The 27,663-nt window shown below is 45.3% G+C and overlaps 2 protein-coding genes across 3 annotated transcripts; both read left to right on the forward strand.

Moving 5' to 3' along the window:
• Window positions 1–19,722, forward strand: SLC19A2 (solute carrier family 19 member 2). 2 transcript variants are annotated; one of them, XM_086761512.1, is made up of 7 exons: window positions 1–292; window positions 399–1,004; window positions 4,089–4,311; window positions 7,789–7,981; window positions 8,865–9,006; window positions 9,227–9,344; window positions 19,635–19,722. In XM_086761512.1, exons 1-7 carry the CDS (start codon window positions 98–100, stop codon window positions 19,664–19,666), a joined length of 1,509 nt encoding a protein of 502 aa, XP_086617638.1. In that variant the 5' UTR covers window positions 1–97; the 3' UTR covers window positions 19,667–19,722. The 2 variants fall into 2 exon arrangements, with proteins under 2 accessions (XP_086617638.1, XP_010125365.2); XM_010127063.2 differs by lacking the exon at window positions 19,635–19,722 and having other exon boundaries at window positions 9,227–12,328.
• CCDC181 (coiled-coil domain containing 181) lies at window positions 19,659–27,260 on the forward strand. The gene is made up of 5 exons (XM_086761498.1): window positions 19,659–19,796; window positions 19,945–20,919; window positions 24,849–24,995; window positions 25,648–25,802; window positions 26,427–27,260. The coding sequence occupies exons 1-5, from the start codon at window positions 19,659–19,661 to the stop codon at window positions 26,587–26,589; spliced, it is 1,578 nt and encodes a 525-aa protein (XP_086617624.1). The 3' UTR covers window positions 26,590–27,260.
• Window positions 27,261–27,663: the final 403 nt, after the last annotated feature.

Below are 27,663 nucleotides of genomic sequence, written 5' to 3' on the forward strand. Positions count from 1 at the left end.
AAAGCGGCGCGGTGGGGCTGGGGCTGAAGGTGACCTAGGACGGGCCCGCGGCCGCCACCAGCCCGGCGAGTGCCTCTGTCCCCAGCCCCGGCCCGGCATGGTGGGGCTGCAGGGGAGCCGGCCGGCGCGGCGCTCCGCCCGGGCTGGTGGTGGTGGTGGCGGCGGCGGGCGCAGCTGGACGCTGCCCACGGGGTTGCTGTGCGCCTACGGCTTCTTCAGCAACGTGCGGCCCTCGGAACCCTTCGTCACCCGGTACCTGCTGGAGCCGCACAAAAACCTCTCCGAGACCCAGGTACGGTGGCCCCGGGCACCCTCCACCCCTGCCTGGGTGGCCGCGTTCCCCTCGCGGTAGGCCGGCGCTGGGGGTTACCGCCACCTTTTTCGCCCTCTCTCCCAAGGTGTTCAACGAGATTTACCCGGTGTGGACTTACTCCTACCTGGCCCTGTTGTTCCCGGTGTTCCTGGCCACGGACTACCTGCGGTACAAGCCCGTGATCCTGCTGCAGGGCCTGAGCCTCATCATCACCTGGTTCATGCTGCTGTACGCACAGGGGCTGCGGGCCATCCAGCTCCTCGAGTTCTTCTATGGGGTAGGGACCGCCACCGACATCGCCTATTACGCCTACATCTACAGCGTTGTTGATGTCAACCTGTACCAGAAGGTCACCAGCTACTGCCGGAGCGCGACCCTCGTGGGCTACACGGTGGGCTCGGTGTCTGGCCAGGTCCTTGTGTCGGTGGCAGGATGGTCACTCTTCAGCTTGAACGTTATCTCCTTAACCAACGTATCTATTGCCTTTGGCATAGCATGGTTCCTGCCAATGCCACAAAAAAGCCTTTTCTTTCACCGCGTTGCAAGCCAGCAGCTCGGTTGTGAACTGAAGGTCATGGACTGTAACAGTGGATCAGCTGTCCAAGATCATCCGGACATACAGAGGACACCTGGCTGGGAGGATGAGACAAAAGTTCCTTTAAACAAGGAGGGTCATTCAGCAGAGAAACAGGTGAGTTGTGCCCTGGGTTAGCGTTAAGTAGAAGACAGAATACTGGTGTAGTTCTTATACATGCATATATGTATGTGTGCATGTACATACACAGCAGTAGAGGTGTAATATCCAACAGTGAAAAGTATCCCTTTGCTTGTCCCACTTCCTTACTTATGGCACAGGAAAATTTATTCCTGGCTTCTTTTTGCTGATTGAGCTTGGTAGGCTGCTCCTTAGTTTTCATGAGGTTGTACCACATGTTTCACAAGGCTGTGATTAAAATTCTCTGGACATCAAATTGTCATTTGGCGGTACAAAGCAAGGGACATCTCTGGGGCACTAAAAATTGTATGTATTTCCAAATCCTGTGTGTGCTTCTGGATGCACCCTGTGACTTGCAAAAAAGAGGCAATTCCTACACTCGCAATTTGAGAACATTTGTTACTTCAAGTGTTGTGCAAGTAATAACCTCTGTAGTAAATTGGGTTTTATCTTACGATCCTGGAAGGAAACTGCAGTAGTCCTTGAGAGCTCTTACAGGCTGATGTGGATTAATTGTAGATGGACAGAACATGGATAAATTGCAGGAAGCACTTTTGCATAATAACAGCTTGATGCAGCCCACAAGAGCACCAAGGTAGTTCCTCAGCTTGTGGCTTTTGTGGGCTGCATAACGTCTAACACAGTCACTTGTATAGGAACAAGCATGCAGATGCCCTTGTTCAGTGGCGGGACATGTTGAGCACCACGAGGTGACGAGCAGGCAGCCTCCAGTTTTGAGGCCTGATGTGTGCGTGCAGTTGCTTGCTGTGCAGGTCTCTGCCATGCTGCAGACAGGCGATGCAGGTGTACAGAGAGCCTGTCGCAGCAGGAGGATTCGAGGCCCTGGGGAGAGGTCAGGAGGAGGTTGTGCTTGTTCTGAGAAAAAGCAGAAGGTAAGCGCGGCTGTTGGTTTAGTCAGCTAATGGGTATTCCACTTAGTGAGGAAGCCTTGGTTAGCTGAAGCGGGGGAAGCAGCATCCAGGGCTCCTTTCAGCTTCGTTCAGCTACAGATGGGAATTGAAGGTATTAACATTCCAGGGACCTAATCCTGCCCCATCCAGCACAATCTTATGTGAGCAAAAGTATTTTTAACAATGTTGTACTCGCATGCTGAAGGGTATTTAAGACAAATTCTCTACCAATAATGAGCAAGGCATCAATGGCATTTATCCATCCCTTTTCTTTATCTTACTCCCATTCTGTGAGAGCAAGAGTAGTTCCAAACTACTGGTGAATATTTTGGTAAAGGAGCAAGTACACTTGTAGAGTGCGGTTATACCAGGTGCTAAAAGCTAAGAAGCATTGGCATGTGACGATAGTCCTTCTTACTAAAGTAACGGCAACCACGATTCATGAACAGAAACGAATGGCCATAGGAATAATTGGACTTGAAGAAGCATTGCCAGGCAGGGTGATGGCAGATGGGCCTTTCTGGCTGCCAAACACATGCTTGGGTTGAATGTGGCAAATCAGTTTTTGCAGCGTATGTGACAGTTCCCTTCCTTGGTTTCCTACACCTAAACTGGAGCTTCTCCTGAAACCTTCTGTGTGGGAGTTAAGTTGCTAAACTCGTGTTGCTGCAAGCTGACCTCTTCCCAAGTTGTTCTGTTGGGCTTTGGAGGAACGACGTCCAGATGTTGAGCAAGTGTTTTGCTATTGGCAAAGCACCAACAGGACTTGTGGTGTTTAATAAAGATGCTCAGAAATTGGTGACACCTTGAGGGATGGAAAAAAGGGAGTTCAGGACAGAGTTAGGCTATGGTCTTTGGGGGTTTTAGTAGAAACATCTGTTCTGTTTAGTAGAAACGCTTATTGCTCATGGAGAATAGTCTTTCCCAGGCATACACTACAGGGAGGGCATACTGTCAAGAGCCCAGAGTTGCTGCTGCTGACTGGAAACCACTCCAAAATCAGATATGTGATGGCACAATGTGCAATAGCTCAGTCTTGTGACAGTGCTGTATGTTTCCCTGCAGGGAATCCAAGTTCACGTGGGCCTTGGGGGGTCTGCTTAATCTCACATGAAGTAACCGCTGCTCTGACTTACACGAGAAGGTTCTCTCCTTTCTACAAAGACTGTGTGTGTGCATGCAGTGAATGTAATCAGCAGCTGCGTCTACGAAGTAAAGACGTACTTGTTTCCCCTGCTGCTGTTGGCATAAAGTGGTTAGGAACAGGGCTGTAACAGCCTATATGTAAAAAACAATTTTTGTTTGTTGTCATCCCCTGATCTAATCTGTTTTCAATTTTTTTTTTCAAACCACTTCATGGGTCTGCTCCCTCCTGTGCTTTTTCTGTGAAGGATTTGGAGGGGAAAGCTTCATTTTAATCTTGTGCTGTTTATCGGAGCACTTGTATATACAGGAGCTGCCTGGCATTTGTGATAGCCGTGTCTGGTGGAAGCAGCTTCTGTTTCTCTTCAGATCCCCAGGCAACATCTCTCGCCTTCTCAGAGCCTTGGTGTACATTAACAGGGGTAGCATGTGGTGTAATGAGATTGCTTATTTGAATATTTATAATCCTTGAATGCTACTACTAAGAAAATAGACTTACTTGTGGGGAAGTATACTCATCTGTTGGCTTTCAGGTTTCCCTGCACTACCCAATTTCATTGAATTTGGGTCAGGACTTAAAAGTGTCGGTGATGCTTTTGCCTTTATGATATCAATGACTGGCCTCTGATCCTGCCTCATCAAAGTAGATATCGTGTCCTGTTCCCCTGTGTCTCTTCTCTGGTACCCTTCGGTTGCTCACATAGTATGTCTACCATCTAGCACTTACTGCTGTCTGCTTGTGAGAGACAGATTGAGAAGGTGCCTGGGACTGAACCCTTCCTCTGCACTTGAGGGGACTGCCCTGGTTAGAGGGCCAGAGACCAGCTGCTGGGACCGTGGCACAGGGAAGCTTTTTATTTGTTACTTAGTGGGGTTTGTGTCCAAGAGCAGTCCTGTCACTCACCAGTGATCACTTGTCACTGTAAGGGGCAATTTTGTGGAGCAGTATGAATATTTGTAAACAGAGACTAACATTTCTCTCCCCTTCCTCCTCCGAACTATCCAGGAGCAAAAAGTAGATGTTGTAAAGGTGCTCAAAGATCTCTGGCGGGACTTCCTGCAGTGCTACTCCTCCCGGACCATGGTCTGCTGGTCTGTGTGGTGGGCACTGTCCACCTGCGGATACTTCCAGGTCGTCAACTACGCTCAGGGCCTGTGGGAGATGGTCCTGACTTCTCACAGCACGGACATCTACAATGGTGCTGTGGAGGCAGCCTCCACGCTGCTAGGTAAGCTGCTGGCATAGCTCCTGCTCTGCTGTGAGAAATGCCTTATGTCCTTCAAGGTCACCAGAGCATGGTTTGGAAGTGTCTGGCATTCCCCCATGCATGCAGGAGAGGCAACCCTGGCATTCGGGGTGAATCTTCAGTGATTTGCACAGGTATGGTACGCAGTGTTGAGTTTGTCGCTGCATGCAGCCCTTATTCTTGTAATCCAGTGTCTAGGTGTTTTAAGGAGCCTCCCAAATCAATCTTTGTACTGAAATACTTGGCAGAAGGCTCAGGGCATGTGACTGACTTGGCAGTCACTATTGCAGTGGGGTTATGCTTATTTTAACGGCTCAATGTGAAGCTAAAGGTCCTATGGGTTTATTGCTTTTTGTTTCTCTGGCAGCATAGGGAGCATATGAAGGTTTCCTCTATGCATGCAGCATGCAGTGAGCCACACTTAGTCATTTCAGCACCGTTAAGCAGAAAAGCTATTAAAGTGAAAGAAGTTGCTTGACTTGAAAGGGCCATGTAGGTCAGTCAAGACAAACACTTGTTTATTAAGGCATTTCATACTGTTCCATTACCAGAACTAGGACAATATCTTGTTAGTATAGCTAACATACCCTTGCAGAGGCTTTCTGCTGCAGTATGTTGCCTTTGTTTGATGGGGTCATCATTCCACCATCTGCTGTGGACATCACCTACTTGGGGGCACAAGGAACCAAGGTACACAAACAAGGAAGGCTTAGTACTTTCTTGGCCATGCTCAGCCCCCTCTGGGAGTTCAGTGGGAAGCCATGGCTGTTTTGTAGTTCTAAAAGCTGGTCTACCACCCATCATTAGTTGGATTTGAAACTGTTGGCAACGTTATTCTGAAGACTGGCTATTAAACTGTCTTGGTGTGCTAAACCTGCAGTTTAATACAACCATGCGGTCATATACTGTTCCCCACTCTCGGATGATGCTGTAGCTCTTATTTCTTGTTTGATTTGGCTTCCTCTACCATCCTGCCTTCGTCCCAGGAAGGAGAAGAATTGGTATTAAGGAAAAGAAGAGTATTCTTCAAACCTATGGACATATTTGATATCGAGGTCCTTTTTTTTAAAGGACTATGAACAATGGACCTATTGGAAGAAAAGGTGGTTGGCACTAAACTCATGCAAAACTGAAGTTTTTAGTTTCCCTTTTTTTTTTTTTTCTCTATTATCATTTTTATAAGTGGTTGAATGATTTTGGGGGATATTTTCTTCAAGCAAATTAACCTCTGTCCTTGACCAAAAAACTGTTGTGGTTGACACAGATTCATTGCTTGGAACAAGTGAAGTTTAGTGAAGTGATAGTCTCAACAAAGAGCTTGACATGCATAACAAGACTGGAAGGGACCTGCTAAGGATGAGCATCTGGTGACCTGACTTCCTAGGTACTAGTACAAATGCTCTAGCTTCTGATTTCCAGTTTGAATTCATTAATGAGCAGTTTATTTATCTCTGACTTCATGCCAAGGCTGTAGTTTAGCACAAAATTCTCTTATTCTGGCCTACCTATAGATACCTGTTCTTTGCTCTGGGCCAAATAAGGCAAGCTTTTCTAGTTGTTCTTTGGTAAAGTTAAGCTCTTCATTCACTTTGTCATCTTACTAGTCCCTCTTTGTACCCAGCCTGGTTTGGGTTGCATTATTTTTGAAGACGGATGACCAGAGCTGCACTCAGCTTTATTCAGTGGAGGCCTCAGACTTGTAGAAGAAGATTAACACTTTTCACTTTTCTCCCTTTACTAGAAATACCTTTCCTCATGCATCCCAGATCTGATTTGCCATTTTCGTGGCTCTTAGTTATTCTGTGCTCAGTTATGAGCAATGCTTGGCAACCTTCACATAAGATGCTGTTGCCATCCCTGCCTGTAGCTGTGCTGCCCTGCAGAAGGATTTGAGTCAAGCATGGTGACCCATGTGGCTGCCAACTTCCTGTCTGGGCAAGATAGTACTCCTCCTTGTGAGGTGACCTGAGTGTTAAGCTGCATCTGTGCACCTTCTTGGCAATGTGGCAATCCTTTATCAGGCTGGGATCTGAAACCACTGGAATCAGCTGTAAGTGTCTAACTGCAAGACACAGATTGTATATGTCATCATAACTAGGTGTCAGGCTCATAAGACCTTGAGACACAGGGGGAATACACCTTCATGAGTTGCCATGAGATTTCCAGAGTGATGTCTGTTCCCACATTTCAGAATTGCTGAGACAGTAGAAAGAAGGCTCTAGGACTTAGCTTCTTTTTGCATCTCAGGGTTTTGCTACTGGGGTAGCCAGACTCTCAAAGAGCAAAACGTCAGTTGGGTAGTGTCACAACGGGCACTGGAAAGAAGAGTTTGGGGGTGGGGAGAATAAATTCCTTTCCCTTGGCATAGCTGCCTTCTTTGTCAGTCTGCAGGATTGATGTGAGATCTGAGAGGGTTGCAGTCTTATACATACTAATGGTACATAAGGAGTCTTTATGTGCCTGAAGGATTTCTAAAATAGCACGCCAGCTGAGGGCTACAAAGAGCTTAAATGCTGCACTGTGGCACTTCTGTACAGTCATCAAATGCTGAATACAATCCTGGTTTTCAGAGATGGCCAGTAATTCTCCTTTTGTCAGTGTGCTGTTTGTTTAGTTTGCTGCGTACAGCAGTGTTGTGCTGTTGGTGGTATTTGACTTGTTTTACAGAACAAGGCCTACTTCAAATGTAAATTTTCTTGTAATCTGTATTTGGGCCTCTCAGTAGTTACAACTGTGATAGTGCATGAAACACCTTGTCTACTTGTTGACTTGCATAAAATGTCATGCGCTTTTAATCCTGTGATCTGTCTTCTCTCTCTGCCCCCCCTTTCTAAAATCTGGCAGGAGTTACAAACCTGTTCTGGCGATAAATGATTGTTCTTGCACAATCAACAATGCATGATTGTAGCTTGTGACTAGGCTGCATCCTGGGACATGTGTATTTGGACCCCTGCTCTTACTCTTACAGCCCAGCATGAAGATGACAGTAAACGTAGGTTTTTCTGCCTCCTGGGAGAGAACTCTAACAGCTGTATATCAAAGTGATTCATATCTTCCTCCCTCCTAAACCCCTAAAGCACCACTAAATAATTAGCTGAGTGCTTTTGAGGACCAGGGTTGCATTTCTTTGTAGCCCAATTGACAACACTGCTACAGTCAGGTGCAGAGGATTGAGTGGTAGTGGTCTCAGTCCTGGGGCTGTTGTGCTTCTGAAGCCAAGGAGGAGACTTCAGAGGCAGTTGGTGTTGACTTTTTCTTTTTTTTTTTTTTTTTCCTTGTTCCTGTAAAAGTGAATGGGAGTTTACAGCAGGTTTCCAGGTGAGGGAGAGGCCAGGAAGGAGAACTGCTCCTCCACTTCAATGAGGAATTTGCTATTAGGGACTTTACAGCTTCTAATACACAGTCTCTAAATTGCTCCAATTGTAATAATTAACAGCTATGCTTCCCTTCCCCTCACAGGAGCTGTTGCAGTGTTTATTGTGGGTCACATAAAAATATCCTGGGCAATGTGGGGCGAGGTGGCACTTGCCCTGTTCTCCTTGCTTATTGCTGCTGCTATATATATCATGGACATTGTTCGTAACATCTGGGTGTGCTATGCATCGTATGTTGTCTTCAGAATTATCTACATGCTGCTGATCACAATAGCAACGTGAGTATCTTGATAATGTAAATTGCTTTCAAGGTTACAGCTGGTGTGAAAGCTGGCATATTTTCCATGTAATTAGAGTCTCTCCTACCAGGAATTTGGAAATCTATTGCAAGGGTTTGTGTTGTGATTCAGGTTGGAAACTGAGGCATGGAGATATATTTGGCTGGCAGCCTGCCCAGGCTCAAAAGTCTGATGAGACTAAAGTGACCATTTCTAAATACTAGATAGTGGTGCTTGCCAGGGGAATCTTTTTCATAAACACGTCTGGAGGGAAGTGTCAGATGAGGAGAGGACAACGCTTTGCCTGTGTTGAAGTGTCAACTTTCCCTCGCCTGTAAGGAGGAAAACTTCTTCCATGTTATTTGTCACTTTGGGGAGGAAAACAGACGTGTTGTTGAACCACACATACACGATAGCTAGAAGACAGCTCAAGCACAATATGAGGGGAGATGTTGAAACTGGTAACTGCAAAAGGAGCTCTGGTCAGAAGGATGTGGGAGGTTATGGACCATACTGCACTAGGCTGATGTTTTGAGATTGCTTACAGCTCTCTGGGATCAGAGAGTACTGTATCTTCTCTGCATGACAAGGCCCTTTAGCTGCACTGGACAGGAGCACTGCTTCAGTAAGACTGAAACCTGCACAGCTCCCAGAGGGCTATTTTTTAGCCGTTTAGATGTCTCTGTGGGTCTCTTCTAGACACTATGGTAGTCTGTCATGCTCCTATTTAGAGAAGTGTACTGTCAGTGTGAGGTAATTTAGCTGTGGAAAGTACTGGACCAGTCTGTAACTCTGCAGGTTGCATAGTCTCCTTGTTCCTCCAATACTTGCATTTGCTCCTTTTTCCCTGACATTATGTTTCTGGACATTCCTTTCTTTCCAGGTTCCAGATTGCTACAGATCTCAGCGTGGGACGGTACGCCCTGGTATTTGGGGTCAATACTTTCATTGCCTTAGTACTACAGACTCTGCTCACTCTGATTGTTGTGGATGCCAGTGGACTTGGGTTGGACATCTTCACCCAGGTATGATAGGCTCTCTTAACTTTACTGATGGGAGGGAGGAAGGTGAACCAGGCAGTAAAGCTTCTCAGCCACCTCATTCTGAGTCAAAGGTTTGCTAATAGAGAAATAATAACCGATTCCTGATATTTTAGAAGAGGAAGAGAGGTCATGTATTAACCTTCTTACAAATTTGGTAACTGCTTAGTTTAACAATTTTTTTTTTCTTTCCCTTTCTCTGCAGTTCATGATTTATGGCTCTTATTTTGTGGTCATCTCACTAGTGTTCTTCGGCAGTGGCGTGTACAGTATTATGAGATCTTGCAGAAGACAAGAGCCGATGCAAAGCAGATCTCCTGAAGGTCAGTAGCGCACCAAATGAAGACTCTAGGTGGCTACATACAAAGATCATGAGACCCCACCTGGAGTACTGCATCCAGCTCTGGAGCCCCCAGCATAATAAGCATATGGACCTGTTGGAGTGAGTCCAGAGCAGGGTCATGAAGATGATGAGGGCTGGAGCACCTCTCCTATGAGGACAGGCTGAGAGAGTTGGGGCTGTTCAGCCTGGAGAAGAGAAAGCTCCTGGGAGACCTTATAGCATCCTTCCAGTACCTAAAGGGAGCCTACAGGAGAGATTGGGGGAAACTCTTCAGCAGGGCCTGTTGTGAAAAGATGAGGGGTAATAGTTTTAAAATAGAAGAAAGCAGATTCAGACTTGATATAAGGAAATTTTTTTTTACGATGAGGGAGGTGAAACACTGGCACAGGTTGCCCAGAGAGGTGGTAGATGCCCCATCCCTGGAAACATTCAAGGCCAGGTGGGATGAGGCTCTGAGCAACCTGATCTGGTTGAAGATGACCCTGCTCCTTGCAGGGGGGTTGGACTAGATGACCTTTGAAGGTCCCCTCCAACCCTAATGATTCTATATAGGTCTGCTTTTTTAATTTCTGCCTTTTCTTCCCAAGGCAGTCACCTTAACGGTATTTGATTCATATTTATACTGTATTAGTACCACATTTTAGAAAGTAAATGTATTAGCTCTTACATAAGTAAGAGCTAATACCTTCTTTCTAAAATGCATTTTGTTCTTCTGTTGCATACATGGGATTTGCAGCAAAGAATAGTAAGTTTTCTTGAAGAATTAAAGCCTCGGGAGGTTTTAGTCTAAGGCTGTGCATCTGGAGGCTGCCATTGAAAAGGCAGCTTCATGACTGTCTAGTGAGCTGCTACTCTCTCATTGAGGTACTGCTGCAGGGCAGAAGTGAGGGCACACTGATAGACCTCTCTGTGGAGAGCCCCAGGCCTGGGACAGGAGGTGACCTTAGGCCTGTGTTCTGCAGTGTGACTCTCCTCTGCCTGCCTCGTGATGCTGGATGCTCCATTTTAAGGACTGTACACTTAGGTTTCTGTGTATGCATATACTTCTTTGAGTTGCTGTGCTGTTTCTGCTGTTCCTGTCTGCCAGAGTTCTACCATAGCTGATAATGGTGCTTTCCCAAAAACTTAACTGTGTCCTGGGGCAACCTGTGACACTAGTGACACTTGTGGCACTAGGCTATCAGCAGCGCTGATACCAATTTGTTACACTAGGCTATCAGCAGCTCTGCTTGTGCGCTGAAGGCCTGTGCCCAAGGGACTGTAAAGCTAGAGGGGAAGCTTAGAGGGAGTTTAAGCAGACAAAATGCTAACCTGAGGGGCCGTTGGACATCCTTGCCTTTGTGCTTTAGGACTGCAGATTTCTATGGTCACAGGAGTCACTGCCCCACAACCCTGGAGGCTGGGCTATTTGAGTTGGATAGGGGATGTTAGTACAGCACTGAGAGGGCAGGCGACTTGCAGGATTTTAAGCTATTCTTTGTGACCTTGGAGAACTGTGACTCTAGTGACTAAATTGACACCTTCAGTTATGGTAGTTAGCAGGATGACTGCCTGAGGCTTTGAAAACTGCTGGTTTCTGGTCTGTCAGTTTTCCCCCTTATCTTAAAATGCTTTTATGCTTTTAGTGGGTCTCTGTCCACTAGTTCTACCTCTTCTTTCCACCTAAGCAGAACAATGAATGTCTGGAGTGGGCAGTTCTTTTATTGTATTTTGTCTAGTGTAGGCAATTTGGGATTTCCCTCATACCTGTTTTGAAAAAAAAAAAAAAATTACTTTTTTCCAAACTGCTTTAGCACTGGGAAGGAGTTGCGCACAGTTGTCCTGGGCTTGGGCACCTGCATGTTCGGGCACCATGACTGGTACAGCAACAGATATCTGTAGCATACTGTGGAAATGTCCTATGGACTGTCCATGTTGCTGTGCCGGTTGTGGTGAGATTAAGCGTACAGGAGAACTGGCAAGGGAGAAGATGTAATGCAGAGTGCTTCCCTCCATGCCTTCTCTCTGTGTGCTGGTTAGAGCTTCTTCCAGTCATAGCCCGAAGAAGCAGGTTGGCTCATTGCTTGCTTTTAGTGCCATGGAGACTTCCCAGCATCAGGGTTGGGAAGGCTTCTCTCCCCTGGCTGGGACAGGTATGGCCTTCCTCATCACTTCTACGAGCCTCAGCCTTTATCGTGCAAGGTGAATGATTAATGTGTCTGGGATGTGCTGCCTGGGGTCTGGGGAGCCCTTCCAGGCTGGCTGCTCAGGGGAACCTGTTCCCCAAAGCTTCTCTGTGTTTGCAGCCTGCCTCCTAAAACATCCACCTAAATGTAGGGGCTCAGCTGCACTGGCATTTTCACATGTAAACTACACTGCCTTATTCTGAAATGGAAACTTGAAGCCACCTGTGTGTCTATTACTTTATTTATTTTTAAAAAAAAAAAAACCAAAAAACAGTAAAGAAAATCTAAAGCCATGAAATGCTAGCTAACGAGCTCTCCTGGGAAAGGGACAGGAAGTGCACATCCTCCATATCCTGTCCTTCAGGTTCCTTGGTCTGGTGGCAGTTGCAGCAAGGTATGAGGAGTGGGTGTACAGCACTCGCATCAAGTGACCAAAAGAAGCAGCTCGATTTAAATCACATTTTTCATACAGACAACAAGTCGCTGATGGGGAACAACCCAGTTATTTAAAAGCAAGTCAAAATTAACTAATGAATTACAGCAATAACAATGATTTTTCTACCAAAGTAATGAAACTGCGGCAACTGCAATAGAAAAGCGAGCTGCACTGCGTATGTCTTCGGGCCTCTTAATGTATGGAAGCCACACCTGGATGTTGTCCAGGTTCCTGCACTGTGCTGCTGCTGTGGTCATGAGGTGTTGATAGAGCCTGACAAACTGTATGAAATTCTGTAAACATGTTGACATTGATGGTTTTAGTTGAATAGCTATTTTTGCTAAATAAAAATTCTCTGCAATATCTTGTGTGGTCAGCGTTGGTTTTGTGTTTTGATACCTTGATAATCCACAGCACTGCTGTTGCAGGTTGTTCTGAGCATCTTTGTTAAAGAGGAGAAAAAAAATACAAGACAAAACACGCAAAAAGAAACAAGTCTTCAAGAAGCTGAAAGTTGTTGGCTGGTTTGTGTAGGCTTGCAGAACTCTGCAAGTGTCTTGCGTTGAGGAGCCTTAATTGCTGAGCAGTTCAAAAATACCAGTCTGTCATTCTGGTGCAGACTGGTCCGGTGAGGGAGATGATTGTTCACTGGTGCAGGGTAACCCTGGGCAGGAAGCATCAGTCTCACTGTGGGTGGCTGTAAGGGAAAGCAGGTGCAGCTTTGCCATGCAGGAGGACCTTTCTATTTACATCGACCTAACTAGAAAACTGAGGCCCTTAAGGGAGAAATGTTGTAAACTCCCCATCCTGGCACACCCATGCTTGACTGCTTTGGAAAGCTCTCCCTGTCTTGTGCTTCTAGAAGAGATGGCTTGTACCTGATAGTCCAGGCTGGGCAGGAGGTGAAAGCGCTCTCTGAGTATCTGCTGCCAGTTTGATGTAGTTTGTTGTGGGTAGTAGCCTGACAAGGCCTCTGCACAACACCAAGAGAAAATGGGTGGTCTAGGGAAAAACTGTCATTTTTACCAGTGTTGCCTTGAGAGTTTTATTGCGGAGGCAGGACTGATAGGACTGTCAGCATGCCAGGCTTGCTCTGGATTTCATTCAGTTGCCTTCTCTGAATACGGGAGTCACCTGTGCAGAGACAAGCTTCTTGACAGTGCTGGGGTTAAAAATCCCTGCTTGCATAGGGCAGGACGGTAACTAGTAGCTCATACAGGTATAGCATTACCCTTTAAGGTGGATTCAAGCATTTCATGTCTCTGGTGCTGTGACAAGAATCCTGAGGCTGCTTTTGTCTGCAAGCGAAGCAGGTCGATGTGAACCATGGCAATCCTGCTTGCTCCTCCCATGCCATCCTGCCACACAGTGTGCAGCTGAGAAGGCTGAAAAGGAACACCCAGCTACTGTCAAGGAGCTGGATTCCTGCATTTGCAAAACAGCCCAAGTGCGATTTTAATGGAGATGACATAAATACTACGCACAGCTGGAGTGTCTCCCTAGGACGCTGTGACTGTTTCTTTGTTCCAGTTGACGCCGGGGGCTGCTGGAGGTGAGTGTTAACCGCCAAACCTGCGTATCCGGCACTGGGATTTGTATGATGCTGGTAAGACATGGCACAGGTCCTGGGCTTTATGATTGCTGGTACAGGAAGAGGTCAGGTGCTGGGCTTGTTTTGTCTAAAAGGTGAGGAATAGTAAGAGCAGCCAGAGGCTGCTATTTCAGGAGCAGCACCCACTGCTGTCTCCCTGGGCTAGCACTGGCTGTGACAGCCCACCACGGTATGGCAGGGTTACTCACAACCATGCTGTGGCTGCGTATGTGTGTGAGACAGCCAGCTGCTCTGACAGTCCTCTCAGGAAAAGGGAAAGGCTCTGTGTGGAAATGATTACCTTCTCTTGTCGGTGTGATTGCAGCTGAGTACCAGGAAGGAAAGAGGGACTGTGGTCACAGAAGGGGCAGGAGACTGGGAGCTCTGATCCCAGCGACTCTGGACAGCATGAGCTGTTTCCAACACAATATACAAAAGGTGTTAAGGTGCTTGTTTAACATTGCTCTGGAGGTGTAACACAGCCTTTCTCTGTCAAACATACTTGCTTTGCATAAACATAGTGTCTGATGCCTTAGCGATATAGAAAAGAGCAACCAACATGTCAGGGCCTGTCCTTAGAGCCCTGCATTGCTTGGCTAGTGTTTCTATTGCATTTTTTCATGACTGTTCTGTAGCTCCTTCACAGACGGGAACATCTAAAAACCTAAATTTAATGACATATGGGTTAATGAATGCATGCATGAATTTAGACTGACCTTAAGATATCGTTTTATTATCATTATCAAGCATCACAGCTTGATCTTTCAGCAATGGCGTCTAATCCTTGTCTGACAATCACGGGGATTTGTAATTAGTCAAATAAAGCATCTCATGTGAATGAAAGGAGTGGCACTGACTTGTAAGATGAAAGATAGTTTTACGATAAAAGCAGAGCACAAAGCTTTGATACTGTGCCCCAGTTCTGTTTGCTTTAGTCTGCTATGAACTTGTCGAAGCCTGTGAAACGTGGAAAATGAGAAGTTCAGTGTATTGTCTTCAAGCACAGTACGACCTTGGGTGACGTCAGTGGTAGAAGTTTTTCCAGGTACAGCGGGAGCCGTTGCCAAGCAGGTATCTGAGTGTTATCTCAGGTAAATATAAGGGAGCCCTTCCAACCTGCCCATGTCAAACCCCATTTCGCTTTCTGGCTCTATGGTGTGGGATTAGCAGAGACCCCGAGGCTGTGGAGTCCGGCCTCCTGTTTTCAGTGACCTCCTGAACTCTACCTTGGAGGGGTTTAGCTTTCTGCCCCGCATTACTTGGAGTGAAAGGGTAATCTATCCACATTACTCTGAGAGTTATCAGTGCCCTGGTTAAATTTATTCATGGCTGTCTTCTGCCCATATTTTCTTTCATTAACATTAACCCATTAGTGCAAGGGGTACGCTGCCCTCCAAGGTATGTGGCCTTCTGGTGCACTTTTCAGCCTTTGCTTTGCTGGGCCAGTGTATTCAAAACTGAGGACCAAGGGCTGTGCTGGGGACAGTGTGACAGGTGCCATGTTGGTGCTGCCAGCGAGGACAACTCCTGCCCTCCACCCTGCGGGGGCCCGTGCTGCCACAGCCCAGGCTGAGGAGGGTCATCCCCCCAAAACATGGTGCTGGGAAGCATCAACATGATGTTGTACCAGCCTTGCCGCTCCCTTCACCTTTCCAGCATCACCAGAGGTAAGTTAATGGCCCCTCCTGTATTTCGTGGCATAAAGACCGGAGCCAAACCCCAGTCCCTGAGGAAAGACCAGCCTTGGTTCAAATTACACATCCCAGCTCTGCTTCCCCCAGCCTTGGCTCCAGCAGCGTGGGGCTCTTCCCCTTGCCATTCAGAGACTGTTTTCAGAAGGGGATTTATCTGGAGTGGGTTTGGGTGGCTTTGTTCCTTCCTCTTTTCACATTTCAAAGTTCTAGGAGTGATGTGTGATTAACGTACAGGAGCACCTATTTGAAGATGCAGCGCTGTCTTTATTAACAAAAGCTTGAATTTTGACACTGCTACCTCTCGGTCTGATCAAATTGCTCATCACCAGCCCGAGCATGAATAATACAACACAGAAACGGCTGCCGCTCAGGCTGCTGCCAAACAAGTGCATAGTTTAACAGCACCAAGAGGCCTTCAGCTAGGCAGGGAAAGCCGCCTGCCACGCCGCTGCCCCTCTCGTGGCTGGGCCTCCGGCCTCGATGTTCTGCTTCGTTTTAATTTCCGAGCGTTAAATGAATTTTTTGTCATGCCAAGGAAAAAGAAAGCGCCTTCTCCCAACAGGCCTCCACCTGAAAATAGGGGGCAAAGCTGGGGGGGGGGGGGGGGGGGCAGAGGTGCTGCCTGGAGGCCCGTCTCCATGGCAACGGGGCGGTGTCGCCTTGCCAGCGTGCTCGTGCTCGTGCTCGTGCTCGCGCCCGCTGCCGCCGCCCCAACGCCGGCGGCGGGGAAAAGGTGCGGGCGGGGCGGGGCGGGGCGGGGCGGACTTTGGTCCTGAGGGGCCACCGTCGGCGGTGACCGTTGCTGCAGCAGGTGAGCAGGTGGGGGCAGGCCCCGCTGCTGCCATGGCAACGTCGCCTGGCGCACCGACGGGGCGGGGCGAGTTTTGGCGAGCGGCGGCAGCACTTCGTCCCCCGGCGCCGGGGCGCGGCAGCGGCGGGACTGTGGTGAGCGGGGTGTCCGAGGCAGGCGGGGCCGGCCCCCGCGGGGAGCTGGTAGTGCCGGTGAGGGGAATGGCGGCCGCACCTGCCTGCTGGGCCCAGGGGCGGCCCCGTCTCGGGAGGCTGCCCCTGCCCCTGTTCGTTACCGGCTGCTTCGCCTGCTGGCGGGTGTTGGTCGTAATGGCGGTGAGGCACTGGCGGAGGTAGGGCCTCTCCCACGCCGTGCCCGGGGGGTGCCGCTGGCCGGTGTCCCTACGCGGGAGCTGCCCGCGTTGCAATGCGGAGCTAGACGTTCCCCACCATAACTGTGTTGGGTTGGGGCTTATGAATCCCTGTAGCTGTGTATTTCGGTACAAAGGGGCACAATAACAAAAGCCGGTCAGTGTGACCCTCTTGTAACTGTGCTTCGTCTGTGCCTGAGTATAATCACGCAGAGGTGTTATGAAGCTTTGTGGAACAATTCAGTCACAGCATACATCACCCCCCCCCCCATCCCCAATTAGAAGAGAAGCAGGTGAAAAGGAAGACTTGAGATTTTCTGAATTCTTTTGGTCCCTATTAAAGCTGAAGCACTTTAATCTTTACTTTATAAGACCCTAAATAGACTAGGAGCTGACTCAGGATTTTCCGAAGCAAGGTCATTAAACTGAAATTAATCTCTTCAGCCATGACTACTTTATGCTGGTTTTTATGCTGCTCCTCTTTATTATACATATCCTAAATAAATTGAACAGTTTTTAGTATTTGTGTTGTCATAGACGGACGTGAACATGTTTTGTTAAAGGCACAGTTCAGCTTTGTTGTGTCCACTTACCATAATGATGAAGTTAAAAAGAAATAGGTTTTTGTGCTTAATATGTGCTAGAGCAAAGTAACCTCCATTAAGAACCTAGGTATATGTCACCACCCAAACCAGGGATATTTATGAAGGAAGGGGCATTTCCCAGCAAAAATGATTACATGTTGTATGAGAAGAGGTGCAGGAAAACGTGATGGAAATAAGATATGGTGTGGAAAGCCAAGGCAACAGTATGAACAAACTTTGAAAACTCAGAAGTCTAGTGTGAGTGAGTGATTCTCGTGGCAAGTGGTGGCCAGAAGTGAATTAGGAGCAAAAAATTGCCAGATTTTCTTGAACAAAATATGGATCAAACAAAAAGGAGAGCTTTTAGAAAGTTTTTGTACAAACAAGTTTGCAACAAAAGTGTCCAGCTTTATTACCATTCTTTCCTCTTAAACAAATCTTGACTAAATTCGGAGATCTAAAAGAGCAGCGTTCTTGTCAAGCATGAAATGCAGAGTTGGAGCTGGTGGAATGGAGCTGGTATTCCTGAGAATAAATAACTGAGAATTTGGAGATGCTCATCAGAACTTAAAACAAAAGCTTGAAGGAATTTAAGCAACATCTTCTGGATGGAAGGGTTATTACAAAATGCTTAGACAGACTGGGAAGTTCAAACGCCACCCTTCTTGTCTAGAAGGGCCTGCTGAACATGAGCCAGCATCGTGCCTAGGTGGCCAAAGAAGGCCAGTAGCATTCTGGCTTGGATCAAGAGCAGTGTGGCCAGCAGGAGTAGGGAAGTGATTGTGCCCCTGTACTTGGCACTGGTGAGGCCGCACCTCGAATACTGTGTGCGGTTTTGGGCCCCTCAGTACAAGAAGGATGCTGAGTTGCTGGAGCGCATCCAGGGAAGGGCAGTGGAGCTGGTGAGGGGTCTGGAGCACAAGTCCTATGAGGAGCAGCTGAGGGAACTGGGATTGTTTAGTGTGGAGAAGAGGAGGCTGAGGGGAGACCTCATTGCTCTTTACAACTACCTGAAAGGAGGTTGAAGGGAGGCAGGTGTTGGTCTCTTTTCCCAAGTAACTTGTGACAGGACAAGAGGAAATGCCCTCAAGTTGTGGCAGGGGAGGTTTAGGTTGAATATTAGGAAACACTTCTTTACTGAAAGAGTCATCAGGCACTGGAACAGGCTGCCCAAGGAAGTGGTGGAGTCACCATCCCTGGACGTGTTCAAAGAATGTGTAGACGTGGCACTTCAGTGCATGGTTTGGTAGGCATGGTGGTGTTGGGTTGATGGTTGGACTTGATGATCTTGGAGGTCTTTTCCAACCTTAAAGATTCTATGATTCTATGATTCTGTGTTCATACAGCAAGAGCTGTCATGCTATTCCAGGGCTGTCCAGGGTCAGAGCTAACTCTTACATCCCATATTGTGTTGCCGTTTGCTAATGTTCGTATTGGGATCTTTTAGTATGTTGTAAATGACACAGATTTATCTTTCTAGACACTTAGAAGTGTCACCTTCCAGCCTACAGCAGAGGGTACAAAGAAAATAGGAACTTTTGAATGATCAGTATTTCCTTCCTTTATGTTGCTTTTGTAAAGAATAATAAACAATTTATGGGAGGAATGATGGATGGCTAAAGCTGTAGAAAGCGTAGAATCAGCTCTCTAGGCTGATGTGTGTCCACACATGTCTTGAACCCTTTTGTGGATTTTGATGGAGACAGATGCCTTCAATTGAGTGAGCTGAGCTGAGGGGTGGCAGGCTGTCACACACTGTCATGTAAGCAGTCCTTCAGCAGCTGTTGGCACCTGTGTGCTATGCAGTCCAAAGATTGTTTAAGAAATTCAATCCTTATAGTGGCTCATCTTCAGTTTTGTTATCAATATGACTATATCCAGCCCGATTAACTGCGTACTGGGTATTTCCCGTTGTTCTCCTCAGAAATTAAAACGAGAACTGAATCTTTTCCTGGGCAGCCTGAGCTGGTTTCTGTGTGACTTCCTTTACCCCTAATAGTAGTGGAGGTGATACGATTTGAAAGCTAGCTGCTTAAAATGTTCAGTCACTGTAGCGGAATGTTCCTGTCAAGAGTCCAATGAACATCTTCGCATTTTAATATGTCATTATGGGAAGCTTTTTGATAATTTGATCTACTGTAAGCCATGGCGTGGATCTTCTAGGATTTATATGTCCCACGTCTTTGCAATATAACTTTAAACAAGTTAAGATTTCTTTAAAGGAAGGTGGGCCAGGCAGATACAAAAAACAACAATGTAAAACACACTAGGGAGCAACGAAAGCTGGCAGTACTTCTAATAAAAAATAAACCACTGATATATTTGTTAAAGGATGTGACTAACACTTAAGAGATCATGAGATCTAGTTTTAGCTCTGTCAGACTCATTGCAAGACATTGAGTAAGTCCCCTTGGTTTGCCCTGCCTCAAATCTTCCCTTAGTAGTCAGAGCTGGAAAGGCCAAAACCGTTCATGTTTATAAACCATTGGTGATCCTTAGTCCTGAGATGCTGTGGCACTGTCTAACATGGTTGTATCGATACTGCTCACAAGCTTGATGTGCATGACATAAGAGATATCAATGTACTACATTTGTGTGTCGCTAGAGTTTGAAAACAATTTTTCCCTCTCCTTTTTGTAGTATTACTCTTAACAAATCACCAAAATGAGTGAAAAGGAAGACCAAGGACATCTAGCAGATACGGGTGATTTAACAGACAGTGGAGAATATGAGGATGACTTCGAAAAAGACCCCGAATTGCCAATTAATGAAGAAGAAAAAGAAAACCTTGGTGAAAGAGAGGTATTTGTTAAATTAAATGCTTGTTGCCTTATTTAGAAGACAAAATTTAGTAATATTTGAGAGTAGTTACTACTGCTCTTGTCTCTTGCTATTTCTTTTCTCTTTCTCTGTTGGGAGAATAGACTAGTTTATTTTATTTTTTTTTTAGAATCCTGATAAAAATGAAGATATTGAAGCACAAAACATTAAAGTTGCGGGCAGTTTGGAGGAAGAGAGTGAGAAAATGGAAGAAAATCCAGATCAGCTTTCAGATGCAGATGTAGATGCGAAAGTGAGATCCTCCAATGAAGAAAGTTTGGAAACCAGATCTGATATTAAACAGGGAGACTGTGTATCTGATCCTGATAGTGAAAGCTCTATCCAGGCATCCAAGCTGGAAAACCAGCAGGAACTAGATGAGGAAGAGGATGAAGAAATAAAGCGTTACATCTTGGAAAAGATTGAAGAAGCCAACAAACTGCTGGAGAATCAGGGTCCTGTGGATCGGAACAGGGAACGGAAATTAAAATTTAAGGATAAGTTGGTGGATCTTGAAGTTCCTCCTCTAGAAGATACTGAAGTTTGTAAACCTGATCTTGCAAAAGGAGATGATGTTTCACATCAGCTATCTCAGTTGCATATTTCTAATGAAGTGGGACAGGAAAGCATATCGCTTTCGCCGCATGCTGGCGAGGATGAGGAAAGGAAGGATGGTAAAATCCTAGTGGAAAAAGATGGGAAGTTTGAACTCTTAAGTTTACGTGATATTGAAAGCCAGGGCTTTTTGCCCCCTATAAGTGTTTCTTTTACTGATATTGAAACTCAACGTATGTCTCCAAAATCTTCACAGTGCGGTTCATTTGGCACTGTCTCTGGAATGAAGGAAGTACCTCCAGTGAGACAAGGAGCACATTCTTTTTCTCTTGGTGGAGAAGAGCGTGTGTATTTCCCTAAGCCTCCATCTAACCCTGAGCGTCGTCCAAGTTCTGCTATCGGTGCTGCAAGAGGTCTGGGAAAATGGAAGACTCCGCAGAGGGCGCAGTCTGCAAACGTGTCCGTGAGAAGCTCCACTTACTGTCTTTCTCCCAGACAAAAAGAATTGCGGAAGCAGTTAGAACAAAGGAAGGAAAAACTGAGGAAAGAGGTAAAGATGTAGAGGCAGCAAGTAGATCACAGTGATCATCTTGTTCCTCTGCTTCACAGAGACCACTTGTTGAGAGCATTTACTCAATTTTTCCATTATAAAAGAAGTACCAGTAACAACTACAATAATAATAATAACAAATTATCTAGAGTTTGAACAGAATCTCTCAAAACCCCTTTCCTTAAAAGAAAAAAAATCCACAGAGTGGTATAGGATTATGCCTTGCTCACAAATTAAGTATTTATTTAATATATCCTTCATAAATATGCCTTCTGCTATATTCTGCTTATTGACTCTCTTTCTACCTAGGTTCCATTACAGGCCCACTCTTTACTGGAACATAGCACATGGTATCGCATCTCCACAGATTACACTGCAATGCAGGAAGTTAACATTAACCACAGTAACGCAGGTGCACACTTGGGTGCTCATGAAGTATGTAATAGGCAATTATCACCCAGGAGAGTGTTCAGTCATAAAATAAGATTTACACAGGAGAATGACTGTGAGAACTATGGAGAAAGGGGAGTTAACATGTATGGAAGATATAGCTGACTTCAAAAGAGGCATGTCTTGTTGCTTGCGTAAGATGCATGCAGGTGAAGTCACATTCTTTCTGGTTTTGCATGAGTGGGTGTTGTAGTAAGTTTTCTTAATGAGTTTCTCAACAGGAGCTGGCAATGCGCCCTTGCGGCCCAGAAGGCCAACCGCATCCTGGGCTGCATCAAGAGGAGCGTGGCCAGCAGGTCGAGGGAGGTGATTCTCCCCCTCTACTCTGCCCTGGTGAGACCCCACCTGGAGTACTGCATCCAGTTCTGGAGCCCGCAACATAAGGACATGGACCACTTGGAGAGGGTCCAGAGGAGGGCCATGAAGAGGATCAGAGGGCTGGAGCACCTCTCCTATGAGGACAGGCTGAGAGAGTTGGGGCTGTTCAGTCTGGAGAAGAGGAGGCTCTGGGAAGACCTTACAGCGATCTTCCAGTACCCCAAGGGGGCCTACAGGAAAGATAGAATCATGGAATCATAGAATGGTTAGGGTTGGATGGGACCTTCAAAGGTCATCTAGTCCAACCCCCCTGCAAGAAGCAGGGACATCCCCAACTAGATCAGATTGCTCAGAGCCTCTTCCAGCCTGGCCTTGAACGTTTCCAGGGATGGGGCTTCCAACCACCTCTCTGGGCAACCTGTTCCACCACCCTCAGTGTAAAAAATTTCTTCCTAATATCCATTCTAAATCTACCTCCCTCTATTTTAAAACCATTACCCCTCATCCTATTACAACAGGCCCTACTGAACAGTCTCTCCCCATCTTTCTTGTAGGGAAGAGGACCATGAGGACCAGGGCTTGCGACTGCGAGGCTGCTCCTATCTGCCTGTAGAGGGCCTCATCCGCTCTGTCCTCCTGGCCAGGCGGCCTGTAACAGACCCCCACCGTAATGTCCCCTGTCCCTCCTCTTCCTCTAATCCTGACTCATAAGCTCTCTGTCAGCTCCTCCTCCATCCCCAGGTGGAGCTCTATGCACTCCAGCCAGTTGCTGAGGTAGAGAGCAAGACTCCCTCCTCGTCTGCCCTGCCTGTCCTTTCTGAAAAGCCTATACCCCTCCATGTTGACACTCCAGTCGTACGAGTCGTCCCGTCACGTCTCCGTGATGCCAACGAGGTCGTAGCCCTGCTCGTGTGCACACATCTCCAGCTCTTCCTGTTTATTCCCCACGCTGCGTGCATTGGTATAGAGACACTTCAGCTGGGCCCCGAGCAAAGCTGACTTGCTGGCTGGAGCAACAGGAGCTCTTTTGGTCTGCCGTTTAAGTTCTCTCGCACTTACCTGCGGTCCTTCCCCGGCTTCTGGGCACTTGGTGCTGACATTGGCACCATGCTGACAGTGATGGGCTGGACTGTGCTCCCTCTCCCCCAGCAACACCAGTTTAAAGGCCTCTTGACGAGCCTGGCAAGCCTTTGGCCAAGGACACTCTTCCCCTTCTCAGTTAAGTGTACTCTGATGAGGAGAGGCTGTTCAGTAGGGCCTGTTGTGACAGGAGTAGGGGTAATGGTTTCAAAATAGAGGGAGGTAGATTTAGATTGGATATTAGGAAGAAATTTTTTTACAATGAGGGTGGTGGAACACTGGCACAGGTTGCCCAGAGAGGTGGTGGATGCCCCATCCCTGGAAACGTTCAAGGCCAGGTTGGACGGGGCTCTGAGCAACCTGATCTGGTTGGAGATGTCCCTGCTCCTTGCAGGGAGGTTGGACTAGATGACCTTTAAAGGTCCCTTCCAACCTTAACCATTCTATGATTCTATGATTCTTGCAAAGTAGGGTTTTTTTTCCCCCTTTCTCTGTAATCTCTCTCGATACTACTTTTCTGTCTTATTTGGTTTTACCTGGGTGGTACAGAGAGGATAAAATTCCCAGTACTGAGGTTTTTCTTCTTGTGTCTATAAAGGGCAGTAATTTAAAAGAAAAAAAATATATTTTAAAAAACAGTATCTTATGTATTACTGGGAAAAAAAAAAACATTTTAACGCTTTCTCAGCTCCTTATCCAGAAAAAAATAATATTTAATAGAGAGTCAGCCTCTGACAGCAGTAACAGGAACTTCAGAAATCTTTACCAAAGATGTTTAAATCTTTGATGTTTTTCTTCACTTTGCATTATGATGGTACAATTACAAAAAGGTAACTTACTATGCATGTTGCTCCTTAAAAAGAGCATGAAGGATGTACCATTTTTCTGTGCTGTGATGTTCTAAGTAAGTTGGCTAAGTAGCTTCAAAGGTTGCTTTCTCTCTGTGGAAACAGGTCTAGCCTGCTTTATTTGAAAAGTTTGCTGAGGCTTAGCTCAGTAACAAGGGGTATGAAATGTGAAGAGGTACTGATGTGTCTCTCGACACCATAGTCTGTGTATTTAAAGTAAAAGGTAGTGTGGTGGAAGTAAGGAAGGTTATTTTCCTAACAGTGTGTGCTAAACCTCTTTCTCTATTGGCTGACTTAGGAAAAGGTAAGAATGTGTTACCTTATTTCTTCATTCTTGGATGGAGCTCTTCCATTCTCTGATGGATTTCACAGGCATGAAACATTTCTTGACAATCTTGGAATCCATGTTATTCATTTTGGTGGAGTTTCTTGCATTTCAGTAAATTACAAATTGTAAATTTGCAGGATGGTTTGAAAGTTGTGTGTAGGTGGGAGGAACATCATCTATTTGCAAGAAGAATAGATTTCTCCAAGTGCTGAAATGCGAGGGAATTGTAGCTTTTGTGTCAAAGAGAATAAAAACCTGGTTAAATGTCCTCATCAGCTTTCTGAAGCATTGTTTGAAAACCTTTCTTCTCCTTGTAGATACTTTTGTTATAGCTAAAATGCAATTAGTAATTACAGAAAAGTTTCTCGATTTTGTGAAGATCAGTTTGTTTTGTAAACTTGAAAAAAGTGTTAAGCTATTAATACTCCTTAAGTAAATACATTACAACTTCTTGTCCAGAAAAAAAATCCTTATTTATAAGGTATGACTGCAGTCCCTAGGTAGTTAAATATCCTTTAGGGTTTAGTGATCCATCAAGCCTGAGTTTAACTCATTTTTAAAATGCATTGTTTAAAATGGATTTTAAGCCAATCAGAGCTATTGGGCAGGGTTAATTTTAAAAGTCTTGACCTGTTGCTATTAAAATGTCTGAGGTAAATACAGAAAAGGTTACACTGAAAGTATCTGAATGTAACATGAACCACAGAAGTGCTCAAACACATTTCTTCCTAAGAATAGTATCAACTATGATGCAAGCTTTGAGTATTCCTATTTCATCAATGTTTTTGTGTCTCTCTCATATAACTCAAATGGCTCATTTATTGTCTGTTGTGACAGTGAAGCCCTTTGCAGATTAAGATGATTCTCTTAAAAACTAAGTTTATTCACTCTTCATTCCATTGGAGGAAGAAGAAAGGAAAAGGGAACAAGAAGAAGAGAGGAGAAGAGAGAATGACATGGTTTTTAAAGCTTGGTTACAGAAGAAGAAAGAACAAATGCAAGAAGAAAAGCGAATTCGTCGTGCAAAGGAGCTAGAAGACGTGAACAGCCAAGTAAGATCTTCCTAATGTAGGACTGGGATCTAGAGTGCTCTGGTTAGAAAGCTAAGAACACAGGCTTAGCATTTGGTTTTCCTAAGTATGGGAAAATTTACAGTGATAGGAAATGTTTTTCTTAAAATTGTTTTCAGTGAAGAGCTAGATAGACTTGCATGTTTAGGAATGCTCTGCTTGGCAGGGTGGCTTGCGTCGTAGAAGCTGCAGAAACTTAGAAACGTAGAAACTTAACAGCTATAAAATCACAGCAGATGAGATACAGTAACGCTCCTTTTTATCAGGAGCGTGGCTTGACTGAATTCTGCAGTGAACAAGCAGAAAACCCTTTGAAGTGTGTTCCTTACAGTCAGAACTCGTTGGCAAGCAGTTAATGCACATGACCTGACTGAAACCTGAGGATTCAGGTGCTGTGTTCTGAAGTTCCTCTGTCTTGAAGTGATGGGCTTAATTCAGTATTTTTTTAAACATAACACTTGGAATGCCTGCTCACGTACATATTCCATGCCAGATTGACATATCCTCTGGTTTTCTTATAAAGTATGTTTTGTGGATGGGAGATGCCAGCAGTGTTGAAAAAAATATTATACTGTGATTAATATAGAGGTCATTTAATAAGCCTTGTGTATGTATCTTTTTTTTTTTTAAATAGGAGAGGAGCAGGAATCCAGAAGAAGCCTTCAAGTTATGGCTTAAAAAAAAGCACCAAGAACACATGAAAGAAAAACAGCTAGAAATTTTGAGACGCCAAGCTGAGGGAATTGCCTTTTTTCCAAAACCAGAAGAATGCAACAGAGCCTTTAAAGAGTGAGTAGGTCATTCCTAGGGAATCGTATTTGAAAATTTTGCAGTCTATCAGCTTAAGACTGTAGTTATTTTATGGTACATCTTTACTGCTGAAGTCCTTATTGAGTTGGGGTTTGTTTGGTTTTTTTTTTAATTAATATGCCCTCATAGACTTATACTCTAGTAGAAATATATCAGTTCCTTGATGTTGGTTGTTCACCGTTGTGAAATGACTTGTCTGAACCTGAGCTGAAACAGTGAATTGCTTCTGCTGAAAAAGGGAGATCTCCCCTGTGCCTTTTTGCCTGTTCTGGAGCAGGCTTGGGTTGATTCAGTTCATTAAACCAGCAGAAAGTTAATCCAATAAAACGGATTAAACTGAAGTCCATGAGTTGAATCAGCTCAGCAAAAGGAGGGATGTAAACGTGGGTGCAGAAGCAGGATAACAGGGATGGAAAAACAGTGCTTCCTGTGTTTGGGAGTGGCAGGCTTTTAGACTGGCTCAGCCATGACACCTAACTTTATCCTCCAGGACAACGTGACTCTAGTCACGGGGATAAGTCTGCTTTGAATGGATGATGTAAAACTTAACTTAATTTAAAATTGCAAATGTCAGTACTTCTAGTTCTGTTTCTCTCTCCACAGATGGCTAAAAAGAAAGAGAGAAGAAAAACGAGCAGAAGAACTAGCTGCTAAAGAGAGAGTAAGGCAGCTTAGATTAGAAGCCAGAAGAACAAAACAGATGCAGAACATCCGCTGCTTCAGTTCAGAGCTGAAATCTTTTCGCTTCACAGACCATTACAATTGAAAGTTTGATATAACCCCCTCGATTTTTATGGCTTGAGCTTTTCCTTTCTACAGCTACTGACTTTTTGTGGTGTTTTTAAAGCTTTGAAGCAAGTTTAACAATTCCTTTCACTGACAATGATTTTACTATTTATTTATTTGTAATTTTGTTGAAAAGCCTGCTCTTACGTGTAACTGGGCGATCTTGGTTTGACCAAATCTAAATGAGTGAGAGATCTATATGTGAGGGTGGCAAATACACATTCCTGTCTTTAAAAGGCACTTTATACTCAACTGCACCATGAATTCCTGAATGCAGGCTATTATGTAAAATGTTGAATTTTTGCTGGATTAATATTGCTGTTTGCTGCTGCTTGTGATAAAGACTGTACAAGGTGTTATGTTGTTGTTTCTTGTGCCACTTTCTATGGTTCTGTTGAGCAGCTGTTAATGCTGGCTGGACCAGAGGACTATTTTATTTTAGTTCAGGGAAGTGGTCATTGGAAGGCTAATGTGTATGCGAATGTGCAACGGATTTTGAAACTTATTCCTGTGAGTTATATGCAGCAGTTTTCTATTCCATGAAACTAAAAGGTTGTTTGAATTATGACCTTTACCACTATCAATGAAGCTGGATTCCTTGTATACATGTCTATGTTTGCTAAATTAATTATAATAAACTATATCACCTTACCCAGCTAAACTGTGAACTCTTGTCAAAGAACATGCTGAGGTCACTCGTGAAATCACAGGAACATTCTACCAGCTATGTATCCAACAGATTTCATGATCTGTCCTTATTCTTAGATTTTTTTCCACATTCAAAGTGTTTTCTGGAAGTACTGTAACTGACACAAGTGTTATAGATATAAAGCAAACTTGCCGTTAGTATTTTTCTCTTACCATTTTGGAGATAGTTATAGGCATGTCGAGAGAATCAGTGTTTAACCGGAGGGTGCTGTATTGCAGCTTTTACCAGCATAGATAAAGGGCATGGATGTGAAATGAGAATGTCACATGCTAATGAGAAACATGAGTAACAGGTGCCTTCCTCCTTCCTACACATTCCCCTGACACCAAGGGCACAAAATGCTTC

This window comes from Chlamydotis macqueenii, chromosome 1 (assembly GCF_036417535.1).
Source record: "Chlamydotis macqueenii isolate bChlMac1 chromosome 1, bChlMac1.mat, whole genome shotgun sequence".
NCBI lineage: Eukaryota > Metazoa > Chordata > Aves > Otidiformes > Otididae > Chlamydotis > Chlamydotis macqueenii.

Bases quoted from the DNA above. Each gene is read 5' to 3' on its own strand.
- SLC19A2 (XM_086761512.1), top strand. From the start codon at position 98: ATGGTGGGGCTGCAGGGGAGCCGGCCGGCGCGGCGCTCCGCCCGGGCT. The intron at 4,312-7,788 runs GTAAGCTGCTGG...TTCCCCTCACAG, and splicing joins GGCAGCCTCCACGCTGCTAG to GAGCTGTTGCAGTGTTTATT. The intron at 7,982-8,864 runs GTGAGTATCTTG...CTTTCTTTCCAG, and splicing joins CTGCTGATCACAATAGCAAC to GTTCCAGATTGCTACAGATC.
- CCDC181 (XM_086761498.1), top strand. From the start codon at position 19,659: ATGAGTGAAAAGGAAGACCAAGGACATCTAGCAGATACGGGTGATTTA. The intron at 20,920-24,848 runs GTAAAGATGTAG...ATTCCATTGGAG, and splicing joins AGGAAAAACTGAGGAAAGAG to GAAGAAGAAAGGAAAAGGGA. The intron at 25,803-26,426 runs GTGAGTAGGTCA...CTCTCTCCACAG, and splicing joins TGCAACAGAGCCTTTAAAGA to ATGGCTAAAAAGAAAGAGAG.